This window comes from Salvia hispanica, chromosome 5, assembly GCF_029641045.1.
Source record: "Salvia hispanica isolate PSC_SH4W2 chromosome 5, Shi_PSC_v1, whole genome shotgun sequence".
Taxonomy (NCBI): domain Eukaryota; kingdom Viridiplantae; phylum Streptophyta; class Magnoliopsida; order Lamiales; family Lamiaceae; genus Salvia; species Salvia hispanica.
The window spans coordinates 23,237,405-23,260,374 of NC_142696.1; the positions used below are offsets into that span (position 1 = coordinate 23,237,405).

At 36.1% G+C, this 22,970-nt stretch overlaps 2 protein-coding genes and 1 long non-coding RNA gene across 4 annotated transcripts; 1 reads left to right on the forward strand and 2 right to left on the reverse strand.

The window, feature by feature from the left end:
• Window positions 1-1,125: 1,125 nt before the first annotated feature.
• Window positions 1,126-2,783, reverse strand: LOC125190624 (alpha carbonic anhydrase 7-like). The gene is made up of 7 exons (XM_048087972.2): window positions 2,626-2,783; window positions 2,303-2,520; window positions 2,098-2,204; window positions 1,907-2,009; window positions 1,642-1,809; window positions 1,474-1,527; window positions 1,126-1,379 (listed from the first exon to the last, which is right to left on the reverse strand). Exons 1-7 carry the CDS (start codon window positions 2,714-2,716, stop codon window positions 1,296-1,298), a joined length of 825 nt encoding a protein of 274 aa, XP_047943929.1. The 5' UTR covers window positions 2,717-2,783; the 3' UTR covers window positions 1,126-1,295.
• Window positions 2,784-14,289: 11,506 nt separating this feature from the next.
• Window positions 14,290-14,930, forward strand: LOC125190852 (uncharacterized). Its single transcript, XR_007170981.1, has 2 exons — window positions 14,290-14,377; window positions 14,475-14,930. It is a non-coding gene; the product is annotated as an uncharacterized LOC125190852 (long non-coding RNA).
• A 1,364-nt stretch (window positions 14,931-16,294) lies between these two features.
• On the reverse strand, window positions 16,295-21,119 carry LOC125187289 (BEL1-like homeodomain protein 7). Of its 2 annotated transcripts, none has more exons than XM_048083847.2 (5): window positions 20,978-21,119; window positions 19,176-20,252; window positions 17,497-17,897; window positions 17,355-17,415; window positions 16,295-17,007 (listed from the first exon to the last, which is right to left on the reverse strand). In XM_048083847.2, the coding sequence occupies exons 2-5, from the start codon at window positions 20,205-20,207 to the stop codon at window positions 16,516-16,518; spliced, it is 1,986 nt and encodes a 661-aa protein (XP_047939804.2). In that variant the 5' UTR covers window positions 20,208-20,252; window positions 20,978-21,119; the 3' UTR covers window positions 16,295-16,515. The 2 variants fall into 2 exon arrangements, with proteins under 2 accessions (XP_047939804.2, XP_047939805.2); XM_048083848.2 differs by lacking the exon at window positions 20,978-21,119 and adding an exon at window positions 20,320-20,876.
• Between the last annotated feature and the right edge of the window lie 1,851 nt (window positions 21,120-22,970).

Genomic DNA, 22,970 nt, shown 5'->3' on the forward strand with positions numbered 1-22,970 from the left:
GTGGCAATCATAAAAATTGCTCAAGGGTAAATTTTCACGGACTGCAATATCCAATACACTAGACTGCAATTTTTCCCGACTGCAATATCCAATACGCTAGACTGCAATCTATAGATTGCAGTCTAAGCGTTTATACTATTGCAGTCTAGCATATATAATATTGTAGTCTAGCGTGGTGTCACAGTGTCATTTTAAGAGTGTTGTCATTTTAACGCACCCCTATATATATATATATATATATATATAGGGGTGCACTAGGGTGCCACCATAATTAAAATAACATCATACCACCAATATAGTCCGTTAGATCTCATCTATGGACGCCTAGGATTAAGTTTCGTGAAAAAACATGGGTTTGCAGTCTACTGTATTAGATATTGCAGTCGTGGTAAACTGCAATATTGTTGTGGTAAGACTGCAATATTCAATGAACAACACTGCAATCTGGTAACGTAAAATTAGAAATTTCCTATTTTACCCCTCCGTGTTTTTACACGTGGCAGCATGATAAGCACACGATTTTCAGATCCAATAGCCTAAAATGGTGGTATGGTGTTACAATAAAGAGAGTTGTCATCTTAGTACATCCATATATATATATATATATATATATATATATATATATATATATATATATATTTTAATGAAGATTTCTTATGTTTGAATTTTTGATTTAACATATTTAGTTCTTTAGATTCTTGGAGGATAGTATTATTAGATCGATGTGGATATACATTTTTTTATTTTTCTCATTTTATTTATTACCAAAAACACTATACTAATATAGGTATATAAATTAATTTGCTTACACCTTAAGGTATGTTTGCTCATAAGATCTTGATTTAACATGCTTCATCCTATTAAATTCAACTGTGGTCTTTTTAGTCATTAATTAACGTTATATTAGTTACAATTGTATTAGTACTAATTATGTAACTATACTAATTTCTTGGAAACCTGCATCTTCTTTTTTTAAAGGAGCAAGCCTACATCTTGTCTTTGACTTTGACTGCCAACAACCAATATCAATAGAACATCCTTCAATCTAGTTATATTTTTGTTGTTTAGGTTAAATCATCCCGTACATTCCACACATAATTATGGGGGCAAAAGAAAAAGAAAGGCTAACAAAAAAATAATAATGTGTTTATTGAAATAGGACATATGATAACAAATAAACAAATATACACAACCAAAACCAGCCGTGCGAGCAAACAATACATGGTAAATAAAGGAACATAAAATACCATAACTATAATAAATCAAAGACTCAATATAAATTATTCAAATAATCATCAATTCTTAATATCATTTGGCCTGTAGAGCTCCATGGAACGCCCATTGGTAGGTTGGATTGGCCTAGCATTTACTTCCAATGTCTGTACAAATTATCATAAGTTTATTAAAACAAAAACTAAATAATATAGTAGTGCTCCATCAATTATTAAATCAATACATTGTGTGATAACTTACATCGTGCACAGCCTCCCGGATCAATTTAACTTGTTCTTTTGTCACCGTCCTCACCTAATCAATTGATTAAACATATGCCACCGATTAGAAAATTCAAATTAATTTGTCACATTATAATGATCATAGAATTTGAAAGCTAAGCATGTTTAGTATTTTTTTAAAGCATACCTTTCTTACAATAGACCATATGATATTTTGAGTACAGGGTGGAACCGTAAGTGAACCGATGTATCTATAATATTTTCTACTCCCGAATTTGATCAAGTTGGGATCAATCATACCAATAGCCTTTTCGATATCTTTTGTTTCACCCAATGCTTTAAACCCTGGTTTTAACTAAAATCAAGAGAAAAAACAATAATTTAGAGTCTAGAGATGTACTATATCACATGAAACTTTCCAAAATTATATGAAAGTGCGCATGAAAATTTACCAATGATATGAAGGAGTCTGGGCGTCCAATTTTGTACATGATTCCGATTACAGCCGTGCGACCATCGTCACTCTGGTGAACCAGATGAACCTCCATGTCAAACCTGTTAATGCATTTTGTATGAGATTTAGTAACTTATGCTGAAAATATTATCAAAATGTGAAATAAAAATTGAGGAAAAAATAAATTACTTTCTTCCATCGAGAGTGTGTTCGGAAGGTGAGTGCCAATGGCATTGCCTGAGGTGAAATAAGGTTCCATTTATTTGCATATTCCCGGCATCATTTGTCCAACTTAACTGCACTCACAAATTATTTAATATATATGTAAAGTACAGATTTGGGCAAATAAGTAGAAATTAAGTTATATAAAGAAGTAAGTTAAAAATAAAAATACCATCATATCATGGCCTCTATTCCTGAGAGTAGCATTAGCAGGTTTGTAACTTCTACGTAATTTTCCCAAATGGGAAACTATTTGAACCCTCTCATTAAGCAAATCAATGGGAGACTGCATTTCCCCCGCGTTACAATCCTTCCAATCGGGCCGGATCTCTCCCCAACGCGATGGCCCGATCCCACTTTTTTCGTCGTAACTGAACTCTCTTTCATCATCTACATCAATTCACCACAACAAATTAATATACTATAAAACTAAAAATGATAGAAAATAATAGTATGTAATTTTCCATAAAAAAGGAACAAGATAGTTAACCTTACCAACTTCTTGTGCTCTTGCCAAAGCTGCAATGGAGATTGCAAGAACAAGAAATATAAGGGAGAATTTAGAAACTCTATTTGAAAACCTCATGATGGTTCCTGCTTTCTGATGTAAGATGCGATGAATTTGGGATTGGATTGGAGTTGTTGAAATAATAGGAAATGTTGTTGTGGTATAAGGGAGTGGGAGGCATGATGTTTATATAGAACCGAGATAGTATTGATAAAAAAAATGTGTGTGCGAGTTAAGGAAATATTTAATGAATGTGAACGCTCAATAGAAGTAGTTGATTTTGATCGGTCTGTTATTCAAACATGACGCATCAATATCATACTATTTTGGACATTGATAGGAAAATCTACCTGATGATAATAATCTTTCAAATTGAATGAGAGTGCAAAAATTCATACTTTAATAGTAGTAGTAGTAGTAAATTGTCTACAAACCCTGTTTTAATAAAATTACAATGATCAAATCACTTCAAATTATGTGCATATCTTAATTTCCAATTACATAGTGAGATTTAAATAGCACTATCGATCTTCCCTAATTATTTTGAAATATTTATTGAAATTAGCGTGTAATGGATCCAGGATTCAAGATAATTTGGGAAGAAGTGAATACTTTATAAGTTGATATTAACGGTGGGCTGAAGTTATTTAGTCAAGATAACATTTTGTTTTACAACTTATATCACATGATTCCTTATTTTAGAAAGATTTAGAAGGTTGGTGGGAGTCGTCCACGTGTTATAGCGTCAAAAAGTGATGGGCGCACTTTTCTAAATGTGGGCTGTAATAATAGAATAATTGATATCATATTTCACCTGCCCCTCTATGTTTTTCTGAAAATATACTATTTTAAATTGTTTAAATTTGACTGTTTGCACATGGATTGGTTTGTTCGTCATCGCCCTCATCATCGTGGGTTGGGCTGCGCTTCTAATTTTCAAATACCATTAGAACATGTATGGAGACACGGAATATGAATAAGAAAATTCCGATCTGTGTTGCAACTAATTAAATTTGAGTTGAGCTATTTTAAAAGCAACTAAAATTTAAGATGACAAAAATGCGATTCTCATTTGATTGAAATAGAGTGTATATACATCGAAATTCTATTTAAAATAATATTTTTACATCATAGATGCTTGCATACTAATTAGCATGTTGCAAAATTATATTACCAGATATTCTAAACTCAAGCGGCAAAGCCGAACTTACTAGCGATTTCTCGTAGTCAAATAAGATAATTTCCCAAGTTTCTAGAAATAAAGAAAACGAAAACTTTACACATTAATTCAATAATGGAGACTGTTGTCTTCTTTATTGTTTTCGGTCGTGGCCATGCTTATATATACTTAGTATTACTTATTTATGCTGTAAAGAAAGAATGTTACTTGACCAAATTGATTTGATTATGTATAAACATAAATTCTTCTACATTGAGGAAAATTGCTCTTATTTTAATCATTTTAGTTTGACTTGGAAAGATATGCAATTATAATTTTTATATGTTGGTGTCCAAATACTAATGGAATGTAATTATTCCCCCTTAATACGTTCTTCTCTATGTTATGTAATCATACATAATAATATAAGTATACTGTAGTAAAATAAAGAGTAATGCTATGCAACCACATAGTGGTCGACGATACCACATAGTGGTCGACGATAGAATGACATTTTAGTAAATTTAGATGTTATGGCTATTCATGATTCAAATAGCTTCTTTAATGCTCTAATAACTTTACACTTTCAAATAACTTTACACTTTTTACTTTGTGTGGTATTTTCCACGGCATGTTTATTAATAGTACTATATTGGATAAATTGTCTAAAAAGTCACAAACTTTGGGGAAAGTTTGGTTTTTCCCACAAACTATAAAAGTTGCGCCTAAAGTCACAACTTTATCGGATCGTGCAAATTTTCCAAACTACCCGATCCGGTGGCATATTTCCATTAAAATATTATCATACTTGACAAAATTTCTGGCTTAACCCTAAACTCAGGCAATATAACCTCTTTTTGGCTGATTTCGAAAGCGCAATCCCAATTTAATCAACGGAAAACGTAATCGACAAGAGTGAAATCGTCGACAAACGGTTAGGGATGAAATCGGCGACGTGTAAAGAAGATTCAATAAAAAAAAGAATAAAACGAAGTCGTTTTGTGCCCAGTCAAAAATTTTGCGAAGTCACGCCTCCGCCATGCCATGTGGGATAAGTTTTTAACGGAAATATGTCGTCATGTCGGTAGTTTGGGAAATTTGTATGATCCGATAAAGTTCGTGACTTTAGGCACAACTTTTATAGTTTGTGGGAAAAACTAAACTTTCCCTAGAGTTTGTGACTTTTTAAGCAATTTTCCCTACTATATTTGACTAACTCACAAGGCCTTTTTTTAATCATATTTGACACAATTAAATCAACGTGGTTTTCATCGTGACTTTTTATCCTACATATTATGAACTTGAAAAGTGGTTTAACATATCATAAAACGTTCACGGTTGTCTTCACTACATTATTCTCTCTCTTACTTTACTATTTCTCCACTTTAACTATTTATTATCATTTTTACAAAACGAGTGCTCAAAAGTGACTGGAACTGCTAAAGCGGGACAGAGGGAGTACTATATTCATTAATGGTTGAAAGTTGAATCTAATGCCACCAATGATGAATTGATGATTTGTTTGGTGGGAAATTGAGAAGATTAACCGATTCTTAAGAATTGTTAGTACAAACCTATGTTTGCCGACGCTGACAACTCTGACAAGTGGTACTAAAGCGGGACGGAGGGGGTACTATATTCATTAATGGTTGAAAGTTGAATCTAATGCCACCAATGATGAATTGATGATTCCTTTGGTGGGAAATTGAGAAGATTCACCGATTCTTAAGAATTGTTAGTACAAACCTATGTTTGCCGACGCTGACAACCCTGACAAGTGGTATCAGAGCCAGGTTGGCGTCGAGTCTGGTCCGATTGGCGAGATCCATGTTTGAGTGGGGCCGACCATCCGTCAGAGTCGGAGCCCATTATGTGTTTCAATGTGGTCTCGGTTTGAGTGGGAGATTTGTTAGTACAAACCTATCCCACATCGGACATTTGAGGGAAGTTGGAAGGTGTATATAATTCCTGTCTAACCCCAATTAGTTTGAGGCCTTTTGGGAGTGACCCAAAAACAAATCCGTGTGGGTTTGACCCAAAGCGGACAATATCAAACTAATTCTGCCGACACCGACGATCCTGACAAGAATTGGCTCAGTTTGCATGTTGAAGATAGAGGAGATCAATTAGAGGAGAAAATAATCAATCACCTAAATTAGGGGATTGTGAAAATATTTTGTAATTAATTCTTTACTTGCTCACTAAGATAGAAACATTCCATGTACATGATTTACTAACCCTATTTAAAGGGCACCATATCAGTAATAATATTATCGAACCATACACAAATATTCTAGTCTATGCCATTGAACATGGTATCAGAGCAGGTGATTCTGAGAGCTCAGAAACCGAGTCATCATCGCTCATAAACCCTTCCCGAACCTTTCAGCCAAAACCTGTGAAAAAAAAAAAAACATGTCAGATCCTGAAAAAGAAATCACCGGCGGCCATAACACATCCGAAGCGGATGAGTTTGCTCGCCTCTTCTAAAATTTTATGCGCAATAGTTTTGCAAATAATCAACCCCAACCAAATCAACCAAACCAACTGATCGAAGCCAACAAACCAGAAGTTGTCACACCATACAGAATCGATTCACAACCCTTGATAGTAGGGATCAAACTCAATGGAGATAACTATAAGGTATGGTCGGTTCTCATGAGAAATTCCATAAGCGGACGAGGGATGATTTCTCACATCACTGGAGTCCCAACCCCGCCGTCGAGGACAGATCCGATGTTTGCACAGTGGCAGCAAGCCGACCATTGTGAGTTCACATGGTTAGTCCAAAATCTTGAGACAAAGCTGGTGAGCCGAGTCACACAACAGCCGACGGCAAAGCACATATGGGACAGCCTAGCCGTGACATATGCGAGTGGTGGAGACGCCATCCAGATATACGATTTGTATCGTAGGGCAACTACGCTGAAACAAGGAAACGACACATTAGAGGATGTGTGGAACTCTCTAAATGAAATCTGGACAGCAGTTGATCTAAGGAAGCCAAACCGGATGGAGTATCCACCGGACATTGATCGATACAATGAAGATACCCAAAATCTGAGGTTATATCAATTTCTCACAGCCATAAACGATAAATATGAACATACGGAGATGGAGATATTGAAGATAGAACCACTCCCCTCGCCCGATCAGGCGTACAACATGGTGAAACGGGAAGACATCCGAACAGGGGTCCTACGCGCCTCAGATTCACAAGGGGATGGAATTGGAGCGGGGTTGTTCACGGTGAGAGATCGACGTGGGTCAAACTCCAATGCTCCTCGCGGCGGTGGCAGTGGCAACGGTGGATGGAGTCAGAAGCGGTACGACGAACGGCGGACAGAGGAGGATAAATCCAAACTCGTATGTTCGAATTGCGGAAAGGGGAAGCACACCCGAGATTAATGCTTTGAATTAGTAGGATACCCGGAGTGGTGGGAGTCCAAACACAAGCCGTCAAATCGCCCTCCGTGGAATAGGGGAGGCCACGCCGCAGTTGCCATCGGAGAAGGAGGACCAGCGGTGGTCACCGCCGTCGAGGGAAACCGTGAAAACACGGCTACATACGCCCGAGGCAACGACCCACCGGTCGCCGGAGCTGCAAAGGCGACCGGAGCAGCTCAATTTGCAGCCGGCATCGTTATATTGGGAGAAGAGGGGGAGACTGAAGATACGGCGGGAGGTAACGAGGGGTTGGGATTAGGGTTTCAACCTTTTATACCCAACCCCACAACTTCTGCATTATTATATTTTGTACCCCATTTTGATAAAGTCCCACAATCTGCCCCCAAACTTTCTAGAAATTATAGAGAGACCTGGAAAAACTTAGAAAATTCTAAAAATTCCCCAATTGAGTGCAAAAATCGTTTTCAAGTTCTAGAAAATTTTGGGACAGCATGTGTCGTATCTGGGGAGTTGGAAAAAAATAATCGGTGGATTTTTTATTGCGGGGCTACTGATACCATGACATACGATGGGTTAGACATAATCAAGCCCCGTAAACCCCATCTGTCACATATTGAAACTGCTAGTGGGGAATTTACAGTTGTTAAGGGGGCAGGGACTGTAAAAATTTCTCCTACTTTGGAATTATCAAACTGTTTGCATGTTCCCTCACTTTCTCACAAACTATTGTCAATTAGTCATGTGACCCGGGAATTGAACTGCACATTACTAATGCAGCCCAATTTTTTCCTATTACAAGATATCAGGAACATAGAGATTATTGGGCGTGGCACTGAAAACAACGGGTTGTACTACGTGGATGAGATAGCTCAAAAAGGGGCTGCCATGCTGACTCACGGGACTGCCGATAGGGAAGCTTGGCTTTGGCACCGACGTTTAGGACATTCATCCCCGGGTTATTTACAAATGTTATTCCCTAATAATACTCTGAAATCTAGCATGTACTGTGAGACTTGCGTTTTTGCCAAGAGCCATCAGAATACTTATCATTTGAGTAATTCTCGTACTGAAACTTTATTTGGCTTAGTACATTCAGATGTGTGGGGGCCCGCACCAGTAATTGGGGGGCAAGGTTTTAAATACTTCCTTATTTTCGTTGATGACTGTACTCGTATGACTTGGGTGTATTTTATGAAGCATAAATCTGAAGTTTTTGAACACTTCGTCCACTTTTATAGCCTAATCCAAACCCAATTTCAGAAACCCATTTGAATCCTTCGTTCTGATCATGGGGGTGAATTTGTTAACTCCAAAATGAAACAGTTTGCCCTAGAAAAAGGGATGATACACCAAACAACGTGTGCCCATACCCCTGAACAGAATGGAGTAGCTGAAAGAAAAAACCGAATTCTGCTAGAAATGACCCGAGCCATTCTCATTGAGTCACAAGTACCTAAACTATTCTGGCCCGAAGCCCTAGCCACCTCTGCCTACCTTTTAAATAGATTACCCACTCACATACTAAAATTTCAAACACCCCTCGATGCCCTAGCCTTGCATACCAATATCCCACAACACTTATCCTTGGAACCCCGTGTCTTTGGGTGCTCTGTCTTTGTTCATATACCAAAACATGAAAGAACAAAATTATCTCCTTGTGCCATCAAATGTGTTTTTGTAGGATATGGGGTGAACCAAAAGGGGTATAGGTGTTTCGATCCTAAGTCTAATCGCATGTATACCACGATGAATTGTGACTTCCTTGAATCTGAATATTTCTATGCCCAACTTAACGGTCAGGGGGAGAGTGAGAATAATATTAGGGGTAATATTAGTAGTGACCCACTATGTTGGGTGTCAATGCCAAGTGTACCAGAAGCGGACCTACCAGAGAAAGCAGTACGCAGTTCCGCTGAGCAAGTCTCTGATGTAGTGCAAACCGAGGCTCCAAGTGACACATCTCCTAATACCTCTCCGCTTCTGATATCTGATGTAAGTCCTCCTTCCCCTGAGAATACCATTGTGGTACCTAATGCTGATGATGAAAGTCAGGAAACAGGTTATGGTGAGCACTCTGCAGATGCAGGGTGTGAAGCGACAGTTGAGATAGAAGGGATCGATCCCGACACTGGAAGGTATATATTACCTCCAAGGCCGAACAGAGGAGTTCCGCCCAAGAAGTACACTCCGGAAAGAATCAACCGGAAAGCCCGATATTCCGTTGCAAATTTGGTGAAAGGTCATTTGACTGAAATGGCTCAGGCATTTGAGGAAGCATTGTATGATGAAGAAGAAATTCCACATACGGTAGATGAGGCCATGAAACACAAGCACTGGAGGGAAGCTATGAAAAAGGAGATTAATGCTCTCCTTCGAAACCAAACGTGGGAAAAGTGTGTGCTACCCGAAGGAAAGAAACCAGTTGGGTGCAGATGGGTCTTCACCATCAAACGAAGACCCGATGGATCGATTGAGCGATATAAGGCTCAACTCGTGGCAAAAGGATATACTCAGACCTATGGGGTGGACTACTCAGAGACATTCTCCCCGGTAGCCAAGATGGCTACTGTTCGAGTACTTCTGTATATTGAAGGCAATCGAGATTGGCCATTATATCAATTCGACGTCACAAATGCATTTCTCCACGGTGAATTGAAAAAGGAGATATACATGGAAGCACCGCCTTGTTTCTCAGAAAACTTCAAGACAGGCGAAGGATGTAGGTTGAAGAAAACTCTATATGGGCTGAAGCAGTCCCCGAGAGTCTGGTTTGGAAGATTTTCTGATGCAATGAAGAGTTATGGGTACAGACAGAGTAATTCTGATCACACCTTGTTTTTGAAGAAACTTGGAGAAAAGACTACATGTCTAATAGTGTACGTCGATGACATGATTATCACAAGGGATGATGAGGAGGAAATCAAGAGGTTGAAGGAGAATCTCTTCAAAGAGTTTGAAATGAAAGACTTAGGTGATCTTAAATATTTTTTGGGAATTGAAGTTCTTCGATCACCACGAGGGATATTTCTGAGGCAAAAGAAGTACATTTTGGACATTCTAGCAGAGACATGATTACTTGAGTGTAAGCCAGCTGATACACCAATCATGCTGAGTCATGAGTTGCAAATACAAGACGGAGCTGAGCTGGCAGACCGTGGGTGATATCAACGTTTAGTTGGGAAACTCATCTACCTCTCCCACACTAGACTTGATATTGCTTATGTCGTAGGAGTTGTGAGCCAATTCATGCATCAGCCTCAAGCTGAACATTTGGAAGCTGCGCTGCGAACAGTCCGATATTTGAAGGGGACAATTGGACATGGAGTCGTGTTCAAGAAGAATGGAAATTTAGAAGTCCATGGATACACTAATGCAGACTGGGCAGGCAATCCAGTGGACAGAAGATCCACCTCAGGCTACTTCACATTCGTTGGAGGAAACCCGGTGACATGGAAAAGCAAGAAACAGAAAGTGGTTGCGCTGTCAAGTGTTGAAGCAGAATTCAGAGGAATTAAAAGTGGTCTGACTGAGATTCTGTGGTTGAAAAAACTGTTGACAGAGATTGATTTCCCTCCCGGAAAATGCCAACTATATTGTGATAACAAGACAACAATAAGTATCTCAGAGAATCCAGTACAGCATGACAGAACAAAGCATGTGGAGGTAGATAGACACTTCATCAAGGAGAAGATTGAGACTGGCATTGTCGAGTTGCCATTTGTACGGTCTGAATATCAGTTAGCTGATATATTGACAAAAGCTGTTAACTCAAGAAGTTTTGAAGATATTCTCGGCAAATTGAGTATCGGCGACCCTACTACTCAATTTGAGGGGGAGTGTTGAAGATAGAGGAGATCAATTAGAGGAGAAAATAATCAATCACCTAAATTAGGGGATTGTGAAAATATTCTGTAATTAATTCTTTACTTGCTCACTAAGATAGAAACATTTCATGTACATGATTTACTCACCCTATTTAAAGGGCACCATATCAGTAATAATATTATCGAACCATACACAAATATTCTAGTCTATGCCATTGAACATTGCATGTCGATTTGTTATGGTTTGCATTTTGGATTTGATATCTGGTTTGTTCCTATAGAGAATTCGGTATGGATTTTCGAATTGGGCTGATCAGTTTTTATTTCGAATCGTTGCATATAAAATTTCTTCTGTTCCTCCACTCTTTTGGTCATAATTATAAGCTTTATGAGGTATTTGCATGATTAAATTGATCCTTTCAATTCTTTAGTTCCTATCCATAAACAATCTTGATAATTATCTTATTTATAGATGAGTTTTTTACATGTAAATATAAGAGCATTCTATATTTTCTGATTTTTTTCAAACTTTAAAATTTAAATACTCCATGAACTTTCTGTTTTTTTGATTTTCCTCGAAAAACAATTTTTATTTAAATTAAAACTGGTGTGTACGTCATAAGTGTCAATGTGCAAAAAACAGCGAGTATTGTAACTTGGAAAATATTCGAACTTTTGAAGTTTTCTAGAATTTTCACTTTCGAGATTTTCTAGAATTCCTCCAAATTTTGGTATTTTTAAATTTTTTTCTTTTATGATAGATTTTTTTAAAATTATTTAATGTACAACACTTTTTAAATTTTAGCATGAACATTAATTTATCTTTGTTAAAATTTAGGGAAAGTGAGTTTTTTTAAATAGTAATATTTCCTTAACATTTTAAAAGCACATCATTTAAATAAAAAAAAATTAATAATCAAAATAAAATATGAGTATATGCAAATTTTTTTACATAAGTATTTATAGTATGAAAATAAAGCATTAATATATAAAAAAATAAAAACAATTGTCATTCTAACCAAATGCAATTTGAAACACAAAAGTCACAAATATCTTCAAAAATCTCTTAAAATTTGTTCATTTTAGAAGATATTAGACAGTTCAATTAAAAAAGAATTATTGTTCAAAACAACCAAAAGTAACAATTTGGAAAAAGGGTATTCTTATTAGTATTATTTTCTTTGAATTCATTGGAAAAAAATTAGAAAATCTCATTGTTCGTGTATTTAAATTAGAAAAAGAAAAGTTCAGAAAATGTCGAAACTTCGTGTATTTATAGGCTAATAACATGTCATATTGATTTGTCACCTTCCGCCATGTAGATGAAAATATGCTAAGTATACTCCACATTAGCTTTAATTTTGCCGAAATTTTTGGTAAGAGGAAAACTAAAAAAATTCAAAGTTCGTGTATTTACATGCAAATAACCTTTTATAAATAATAACTTAAAAATCTTATCTTAATCACGTTCTTAATGTTGGCTTGTATTTTTATCTATATTTAACTATCTTGATATATTTAACTATCTTGATATATCCTTAAAAAAAAATATTGTTCAAAACAACCAAAAGTAACAATTTAGAAAAAGGGTATTCTTATTAGTATCATTTTCTTTGAATTCATTGGAAAAAAATTAGAAAATCTCATTGTTCGTGTATTTAAATTAGAAAAAGAAAAGTTCAGAAAATATCGAAACTTCGTGTATTTATAGGCTAATAATATGTCATATTGATTTGTCACCTTCCGCCATGTAGATGAAAATATGCTAAGTATACTCCACATTAGCTTTAATTTTGCCAAAATTTTTGGTAAGAGGAAAACTAAAAAAAATTCAAAGTTCGTGTATTTACATGCAAATAACCTTTTATAAATAATAACTTAAAAATTTTATCTTAATCACGTTCTTAATGTTGGCTTGTATTTTTATCAATATTTAACTATCTTGATATATCCTATTCAGAAAATTAAATGTTACCTTAGAGCATTCACAATCGGAACAACCCACCTCACAATCATTTCAGCCCATCCTCAGCTTATCTCACATTCTATTTCACTCTCTCTATATAATTCACTGTCGTTGTAATAGTCAAGAGAATGAGAGATGTGAATGAAATGAATTGCAATGAGGTGTATATATAGATGTGGAAAAAAACGATAATGTTGGAGATCAGCGCCCGATATCGGCTCCCCCCAATAGGTGCCCGATGAATTCTCTTAAATTTTAATATGTTTCGGATACCCAATATTGTGTTCACCGTATTATTCGTCGGCGCCCCTATTGTGAATGCTCTTAAATTTTAATATGTTTCGGATACTCAATATTGTGTTTGATAGAAATCCATGGGTTCCATCCTAAAATCAATTGGTGATAGGAGGAGGGCCTATGAGACTTATATACTAGTTTCAGTTTTCTCTTGACACCGATGTGGGACAGTTTTTATGTTACTTTTTTAGTTTCAATTGCCAACAGTGTTAGCCGTATTTAACGCCTATGTCTAACATCTACCGATCGAAAAATCAAACTTAAAGTGTCAACTCAACCTGATCGATTGTCAATGGAGCACAATATGAAATAATGTTACTACTAAATTAGGTTACCGCACTAATTCAGAGCAATTTTATTTGTTTTGAGACGACTAATGGAGAGCAATTAGTAAGCCAACAAGTTGCATTAAATGACAAAAATAATATCCAAATCTACGGACTCTGTTCCTATTGGTTCCACTGTCAATAATGCTCTCAAATTATGCATTCGACGACAATTTTAAATAATTATGGTTTATCTATCCATTTGTAGCAAATATTTGCGTTGGTATTGCACAATAGTTAATCCTCGCCTCGCACACTATAATGAACAAATCTATTTTAACTTGCGTTTATTATTAAATACGTATAAAAATACCGAGAACATATATATACATGTATATATTACGCACAAGCTAGACCGAAATTAGTAGTAATTATTAACTGATCGATTATTATTACTTGTTTATATAATAAATATATAATATAGGAGTGTTATTACTGTGATCCTTTGACTTTGTGATTAAATTTATTGGCTGGGGTTAATGGGATTATGATGTGCAATTTGTTCTTCCAGAAAAGGCTAATAATTTCCTTAGCTCCATCATTTTTTGATCACATCTTGTAATAAAATGGGCATCCCACTAGAAATTGCCTAGTTTGGTGGAGACCCCATCAACGAATTAAATTGCATCATCACATTAATCTACAACTATATATATGGCATATAAAAATTAATTTTCTTGAATAAACACAAAATCTCCCATCGTTAACAAACCATTCGACGATCCCAAAATCTAGCACTTAACGTTCAAGAAATCCAGGGTGAGTTGAAAATCTAGAAGTAGTAATTAGTTTAACTTCATATACAATTAAGTTGAAACTCTTGATTTGAATTGGTTATTTAATTTATGAATGGCAGGATAAATTAAAATGGGTGGAATGAAGTTGAGTGCATTGGTGATTGTGGTGGCATTAGTGATGAGTAGTTTCACGGTGGAGGGGAGGAGAGTGGCGGCGGGAGAGAAGCAGCAGGCGGTGGAGGTGGAGCAGCAGGAGGCCGTAGTTGATGACGATGGTGTTGTTAGTAGTTTGGATAACCACCATGCTTGCTCCATGGCCGACTTCAGCAGGGGTACCTGTGATCCAGCCTGATCACAAAATTGCCAAAGAGATGATGAGAGAACCAGTGTGTAGAAATATCTGTAGAAATAATTAAGCTGCTTTTCAAAATAATTAATTAAATAATAGAAATAATTAAGCTAAGTTTGTTTAAGCTCAACCTTCTACGGTCTACGTGTTGTGTGTATGTACAAATTAATGGAGATAATGGAGTACTTTGATGTGGCAAAATATATAAATTAGTATTTGTGGAGTATTTTTCGTGGCAAATACTTTGTCACCCTAGCTAACGAGCGGTTAGATTTTTCACAGTAATTTCCATTAAGAACTTTATATATTTATAATCATCCATGCATTAAAAAAATAAAATTGATATTTTCTCAAACACAACCCAGAAAAGTTGATACTACTATGTTTTATTGATGAAACGGCATAATTGTACATGACACAATTGATTTTCGTTTACCGATGAAATTTGTAAGGTGTGAATGTTGAAAATCGATAAAAGAAATTATTATGAACTTTTTAAAAGTATACATAATTACTCCACTGATTAGATGAAAAATATTTAGTGTTTGACATTGCAGTTATCCTTTCTTCTGAAAGAAATTTGCAAACAAAATTTACAAAATTATTATTGGTCAAGCGCATCTTACAATCTAATTAAACAATTAATTATATGTAAAGAGATTATGATAATACGCAATTAACGCAAGTGGGTCCGGCCACATTAGATGATCAATCTTTGTACTAATAGTTTGACAAGATTGTGGCGGAAGAGTTTCAGCAATCCAATCCATACGTATGACACGTTCTCCCATAAAACTTGCGAAAAAAATTTTCGTCCGTCTCTGAAAATTTATCACCTTTCACTTTTATCATTTTTGGTAGTGGATCTCATATTTCACTAACTAATTCTCACTCACATTTTATTTTAAAACTAATATAAAAGTAGGATCCACATGCCACCAACTTTTTCAAACAACTTTCTATTACATTTCTTAAAACCGTTGTCAGGTCAAATGGTGTCAAATTTTAAGAGACGGAGGAGTACTAATAAAGACCTTATTAGTAAACTCTTAAAAATAAAAACCTTACATTATTTATCCACAAATATACTTCAATTACTTTTTTTTATCTCTCTTACTTATAAAAACTTGTACCGTTTTAAAAGTTTCTAATTTTTAAAGACTGAGATGATAAATTGATAAGCGAATCCACTAAATTATTCATTCATGGTTCAACTAGTCTAACCAACTGATCATTAGTGAGACCGAAATTATAAAGCAAAAATATATATGACCATGAAACTAATGAGTTCGAGAACACACGCTATCCCTAGAAAAAACATTTAGCACTACTAGTCTCTAAACTTACAATATCGTAATCTGACATAAATTTCCTTTTCAATTTTTTTATAGGACCAAAATGACCTCATATCTTTAGACCTAATTATTGGTACCCAAGTCTGGAGTATAACTAATATGCGCATAAAATTTTTTGTTTATACGACAGAAAAGCACCTAAAAGTGTAGCGACACACCAAAATGTTTAATGAAAAATCAGAAAACGACAAAAAAAATGAAAATATAACACGAACAGACGATAACACACAAAAAATGTAACAAATCCAACCATATTTTATAGCCGAAAGAAACGGTTTTCCAATACAAAACACCGCCACTACGTTGAAATGTTCTTTCCTACATTTCTGGAGAGGTATTTTGCTTATCCTACTTTCCATTTTCCCAAATCTCACCACCTTCGTTTGTCGTCTAAAATAATTTATTTCTACCTTAATTTCCCCAAAGTCTACATCCAAGATTCATATTTCAACATCATCAGCCAACAAAGTCTCGAATTATCTGACCTCCATAATGCCTCATATGCCTCTCCTGCTGCATCGGAGGCAGCTGACCGCCTTCCGGGCTTTGCCTGAGACCCAAAGTCAGCGACACCGACCCTATCCCGCCCCCCTCGATGCCACTTCCGTGAGACGGCATGAACCCCATCATCGGCCCATCAACGCTGCCCTGGACGTGGTACTCGATTCTTGAACGTTTCTCTTGATTCCACATGCTTGCCTTAAACTTATCCCCTTCCTGCCCGGGAGGGCCAAAACCCGAGCATTCGCCCTGCTGATCCGGGACAGCATGCAATCTCAGCCGGTTCAAAGATTGGCTGCTGTCGTCGCCTTGACTGCAACCTTCAACTGCAGTTTTGCCATTACTACTTTTCCCAACATTTTCAGACACTTTGGTTTCGAGCATGTGTATCTCTTCGACCATCGGCTTCCATATGCGGACACGGGCGTTGATAAACCAGTTGGAAACCTGAGTTATTTAGCAAGGTCAATAGAGTTATTAAAGAATTGAGGTTCATTTAAAAAGAGTAGTGATAAAAACAAAAACCAAATTCTAATGCATAACTAGAGACCAAATCTCAACCATTAGATTAAAAATGGAAGGATAAAGATTAAAACACAGAGGTCATTTTTAAATACCAATTAGGCCATTTAAAGATCGTTTATGTTCTCATACGAAGGGTATGAACTCGTATGAACTAAATTGATTTAAAGATGGTCTAATTGGTTTTGGTTATTTATTTAAAATTAGCCTCATTTGTTATTAACACCTATTATAAACAAGACACATTATTTAAAGGGCAGAAATAATAAGACCTGGTTTCGAGTGAGGCCGGTCTGCGTGGCCAGCATATGCTTGTCAGTGTCTGTAGGATACCTTCACATATACAAGAAAACTCAGGTTAGTAAAAAGGTCAGATGTACTGTTTAAGAGAGGAAGAGAGAGAGAGGGTCTTACGGATGAAGGAAATGATCGAACAACCACGCTCTCAAGACAGAAACGGCACGTTCTGGTAGGCCTCGCTGAGGCCTCCAAATATGCTGGTTTTCAAGAATGCCAATATTCCCTGCCCCTTTCTGCTTTTGGAAGCTTTGATCGAAGAACTTTAACCCCGAAGCATTGGCATCGCCCTTGTTTCCAGCTGTGGCAGCAGACGGGGACGAGAATTCATCCCTCAGCGCATTTTTTATGCTCTTGAGCTGGTCCATTATCGCATTCATCAAACACCGGAAATGCTTGGCAATCATCTTTAGGGCTAACGACACGTAAGGAGTGGCAGCACTGAGGCCGGCCACTGATTCGAAAGATGACACCACCATTTGCATCTGCTGGTGATACTGTTTATACCTTTTGCAAACCTTGTACAAAATGGAGGATCATAAACTATTTGTCACTTTCGATAATAAATAGATAACACATCTAATTAGGGAAGGGTAAAAGCTAGAGAGAATCTAATAACAGTTGTATTTCAATTAAGAAAAAGTTAAGTTTATTGTACAACCACTTGCACAATCGGCCAAAAACATGTTCGAGATAGATATGCCAGCTGCTAGCTATTTGAAAAAAAAATAAAGTAACTAATCACCAAAAAAAGTTGTTTATTTGTTAAAGCTTTTAACAACACTTTGACCTAATTAATTAGCATACTATTTGAGGGTGGGGGAGCGAAGAAAAGACAACTAAAATGTCTCATCATATGCAAAAGCTTTACATTTTAACATAGACAAGTCACATGCAAGTCACAGTTGGAGAAATTCAAAAATTAAAAAATTCAAGTTATGTCCCACATTCTCCTGCATGCAATGCAATATTTTCTGCCTCGTGCATTGATGTTTTTACCTAACTATGATCTAAAATGACGTCTCCAAGAATTATTAGCTCTAGGGAGAAGCAAGAAAATGGAGTAATGAATGTATACGTGATAGAAAAATAGAGACAATTAAAGATCCCTAATGGAAAATTAATTACAATTGCAAATATTTGAAGTCAAACGCAAACAAAGAACTTATCATGTTTGGTAAATTAAGAAATTAAACTTTACAGAAATTATCAAACTGAGTAAGATTTTAAAAGTACTCTCACTTATGTAATAACCCAAAAAATTGTTAGCAAAAGAATTGTGAAACTTATGCCTTCGCATAATAGTCCAATACCATACCTTATAAAAATCACACTAGTGAAATAATTGAATTAGTACCAAAATTGACAAAGACACATCAACAGAAACCAAAAGAGTTTATTACAGGCCAAACTAAACATGTAGTACTAGAAACAAAAAAATGGAAATTTATGAATTAAGAAGTACTTCAACAAAGTGACTCTTATTACCCAAGAATACCAAGTACCACCACATGGCCAAGATTAGAAATTCATACTGTATTATTTATCGTCTAAGTAGAAGTACAAGCCAACCATAAGTCATTTTCAGTATCAGTATTGATGGTATGCTTAGTACTAAAGCATGACCTATCTTTAATACACAGATTCTTAATTATTCACCTACATACATCAATAATGGCAGATGAGGTAGCAATCAAAATTTTCAAGATCACATGCAGAAGCAATGCTAATAATAAAACTTGTACCACTAACACCCAACTAAAAAGCATAATTAAGTCCCTACAGGTATTACCAACCTCATCTTTCATAAACAACAGCTTTGCCTTCCTCTGATGATTCTCCGGCCGTTGAGCATCCAACGAGCAGCTCGTACCCCCGGCCTCCTGGCTCTTACCACTAGAACCATTGAACACGAACGCCCCCATGGCACAGTCGTTATCGTTAGTATCACCTTCACTGGAAACCCTAACCTCCTCCAAAATCTCATCAGAAACATCACATATTTCGACATCTTTAGGTCCGGCAATGCAGCATAGCTCCTCCAACATCTGCTGTGCCGGCCTCAAGAACCTCGAGCTTCGGAGAATGGTCGCGTATCCGGTGAATGGGCCCAACGGGCCGGGGTTCCGATGAGTCAAACCCTGTGCCCCATGAATTCTACTACTGCTCGACACATTCTGATGAATCGGAGGCAACAGCATCTCCGGCTTCCAAGTTCTCGAATCTTGATCATTACTACTTCCACAGACACCTCTGGCTTGCAAACCCCTCTCAGCAATCTGAGTCTCGTGGACTTTCGGCCGAGGGACGGACGAGAGGGAGAGCGAGAGCGCTTGTGCGTTGGAACGAGTGAAATCAAGCTCGCCGCACCATTGGCTGGAGCCATTCCCACCAACCAGCCAAGGCCCACCGAGGCCGGCTTCCCCCGAGCTCTTGTGGCGGAGAGAGGCGAATTCGAGGTCTTGCAACGCAATATTCTGGTAAAGTGAGGAGTCTGAATTGGGAAGAGATGGATGCAGCTCTTGATCATACCCTAGATAATCAGGCTTAACATTCAGCGCCGAAATAGGATTAGTAGAATTGTAAATTGAGGTGTGATTAGCCACCCAATCTTGTGAGGTTTTCCATGTGCTAAAGTATTGTGCGTCAGTGGTAGGAAAGGGGGCCTCTTCGGGCCGCTTGAGGGGGCCCGGATTGACAGAGAAGTTGATCATCTCCGACGCATCGTAGCTTAGAGCATCGTGAGGGAAATAGGTGTCTTGCTGAATTCGCAACTTGTCTCGACGGCTTTGCTGTGCGATGTGGAGCTCAGGCCTTAAGCTGTTCATATCCACCAACACTGACTAGGTCATTTTCACGGCTGAGAATCAATCCTGCATCAAGTAGAAAGGGTATCACTAACAAAGCTGAAAATAGAAGCGACGAATTTGGAGTGCTCACATGTTGTAGAGAGAGAGTGGCAGTTTCAGGAAAAGTAATCACAAGATAATTTTGAGAAATCTGAGTCTCAAGCAAGAAAGAGAAAGATGATTGAGAGAGAAAGGTACAGTCACTGTTGAATCATGTGGCTCAAAGCTTCAAGTAAAGACACAAAAAATAAGCAAAAATCTTCCGCCCAAAACGGCAATGAATTGAAAGATGAGCACATATCAAATGAATTTATATACTGTAACAAAACCAGTATTGTGTGTACATATAATTATATTTGTGGACGGTAAAGTTAACAGCTTCACGTAACTCCACGAAACCCTAGATTTCGAGATTTGAATTTTCGCAATAAATTATCAGACCAACTTTTATAGTAAATGAATTTTATAGTAAACCCAAACCCTAATTTCATGAGATCAACCACAGGTTTACGTTTATCTATCGACTAGTGCAAAAAACATGGAGAGAAGAAACTCGAAATTTATGGTTATTTTGCTTGAAAAAATCTGAGATAAGAAAAGGAAAGAAACAAAAACAGTAGATTCCTGAATCTGCATGTTCAGTTGTTCCATCAAGAAATTTGGCAACAAGAAACACATCAAAGATATTTGAAAGCTAGATGAGCTGAAATAGGGTTTTGACGTGATGAGTTATATATATATGTTGTTACCTGCTTCAATCAATCCAAATCGAAAATCAAAGGATTTTCCGATGGATTTTCCGGCAAAGATTCCAAGTTAGAGGTGTTTGTGGGGTAGGAGCGGAGGAGAGCAGAGCTAGCTGTATGAGTTCAAGTGTAGGACAATGATTGCATTTGCTGCTCAGTTTTATTATTGTCCATTGGCTTTTATAACCCATTATTATTATCCAACCATCCTTATCCATTGTGTAAAATTTAACAAATTATTACTATAGTCGAAATTAGGCGTATTTAATTAACTTATGTATGATAATGATAATTATATTAAATTGGATGGATGCAAATGGAATTAACGTGGTAGTTAGAGTTGACGGCGAATATCTTGGGACTGTATGAATTGGGCAGAAATCTATCACATTTGACATGGACGGATCTTCAAGATTGAAAAATCTGGCTCCAAAGGGGGCCTACTCCAAGTTAATAATGTCGATTTGAAAGGGGGCAGGGGACCTTGTTTGGTTCCGCCCCCTAATTACCTCACTAACTACGGAAATGCCATCTATAACTATTCATCTTTACGTATACAAGTTCTACTACTACGTACTTACTATCGTGTAGACTGTAGACTGTAGATACAATGTGAGAAAATACATTTAAATCATTTAAGCGGCTGTCTACAACAATACTGGAGTACAGAGTGTGCTAAATTATTCAGTTTTAGGATATTTAATTGATGTAAATTTTGAATAGTCATTAAGTCACTCTTGAATCATAGTAAATTATTTATCAATATCGACATTCAAAATGAATATATAAAAATGTTGAAAATGATAAAAAAAAAAATGAGTTACGACGCTAAAATGTGTTTTGAAATTTATTGCTCAATTGTGAAAGTTATAACTAAAATGGGATACATTGATGTAACATTTTGAAATAAGATGTGATTAAATTTAGGCTGAATATACTCCTTCCTTATAAAGTTACTCATTCCGTCCGTAAATAAGAGTCTCATATTTTATTATGTTCACAAATAGGAGTTCCGTTTCATTTTTACTATAAATGATAATAGGATCTCATATTCATATTTCATTTAAAACTAATAGTACTCCCTATGTCCCATTAAAAATAAAATGTTTTCTTTCTTAGAGTGTCACGTGGAAATGAAACGTTTTCTAAAATAAAAATAACATCATTTTTACTTTTTCCCCAATCTGACTAACTCTTTTTTCATTAACTCAGCAAAACAGCACTACATAAAATCTTATATCGAAAACAAAATATTTCATATTTATTGGGAGTATGACTTTTAAAGGCGAACAGAAAAAGTACTTGAGTTGTATATTTTTGAATTATTGCACATTACTTAAGTCATTTTTTCTTTATATAAAAAAGTCACAAAATAACATACTTAATCTCTATCGTAAAAGTATTTTATTCTTCCTCACATTTGACTAAGTTTTCATTCTATATATTATGGAGTACTTCATTATCTTACTTCACATATTTCTTGCTAATTCATAATTCTATTTTAGAAAGTTTCTTAAATCATTCATATTTTTTAAAAAAAAGTAATTAATTTTTTTTTACTTTATTCTCTAATCGTCACTCCTATTTTATTCTCGGTCACTTATCCATGTCTAATCTTTATCCTGCAAAAAGTATTTAATTAATAACGAATAAAGGAATACTACATTCTTAAACATGCGGATAATGAGCATGTGATACATAGAATAGTGAAAAAAATGCTATGATGATATATTTTCCTTTTTAAGATTGTCCTCGATACATTTTAGTTTTTAAAAATATTTCATCCGTCACAAATTAGGAGTCCTTGTTCACGTTTTAAATAATATTGCATTTGTCCCAACTAAATTGAATCACTTTCTATATTAGACTTGTTTTGAAAAAATTATACTAATAAATTGTTAAAGTGGATATATTGTAACGTAAAAGCGAGAATCGTGTAGATAAGACTCTATCTACGTTATTCTTGCTATTATTTTACTATATATCCACTTTAACT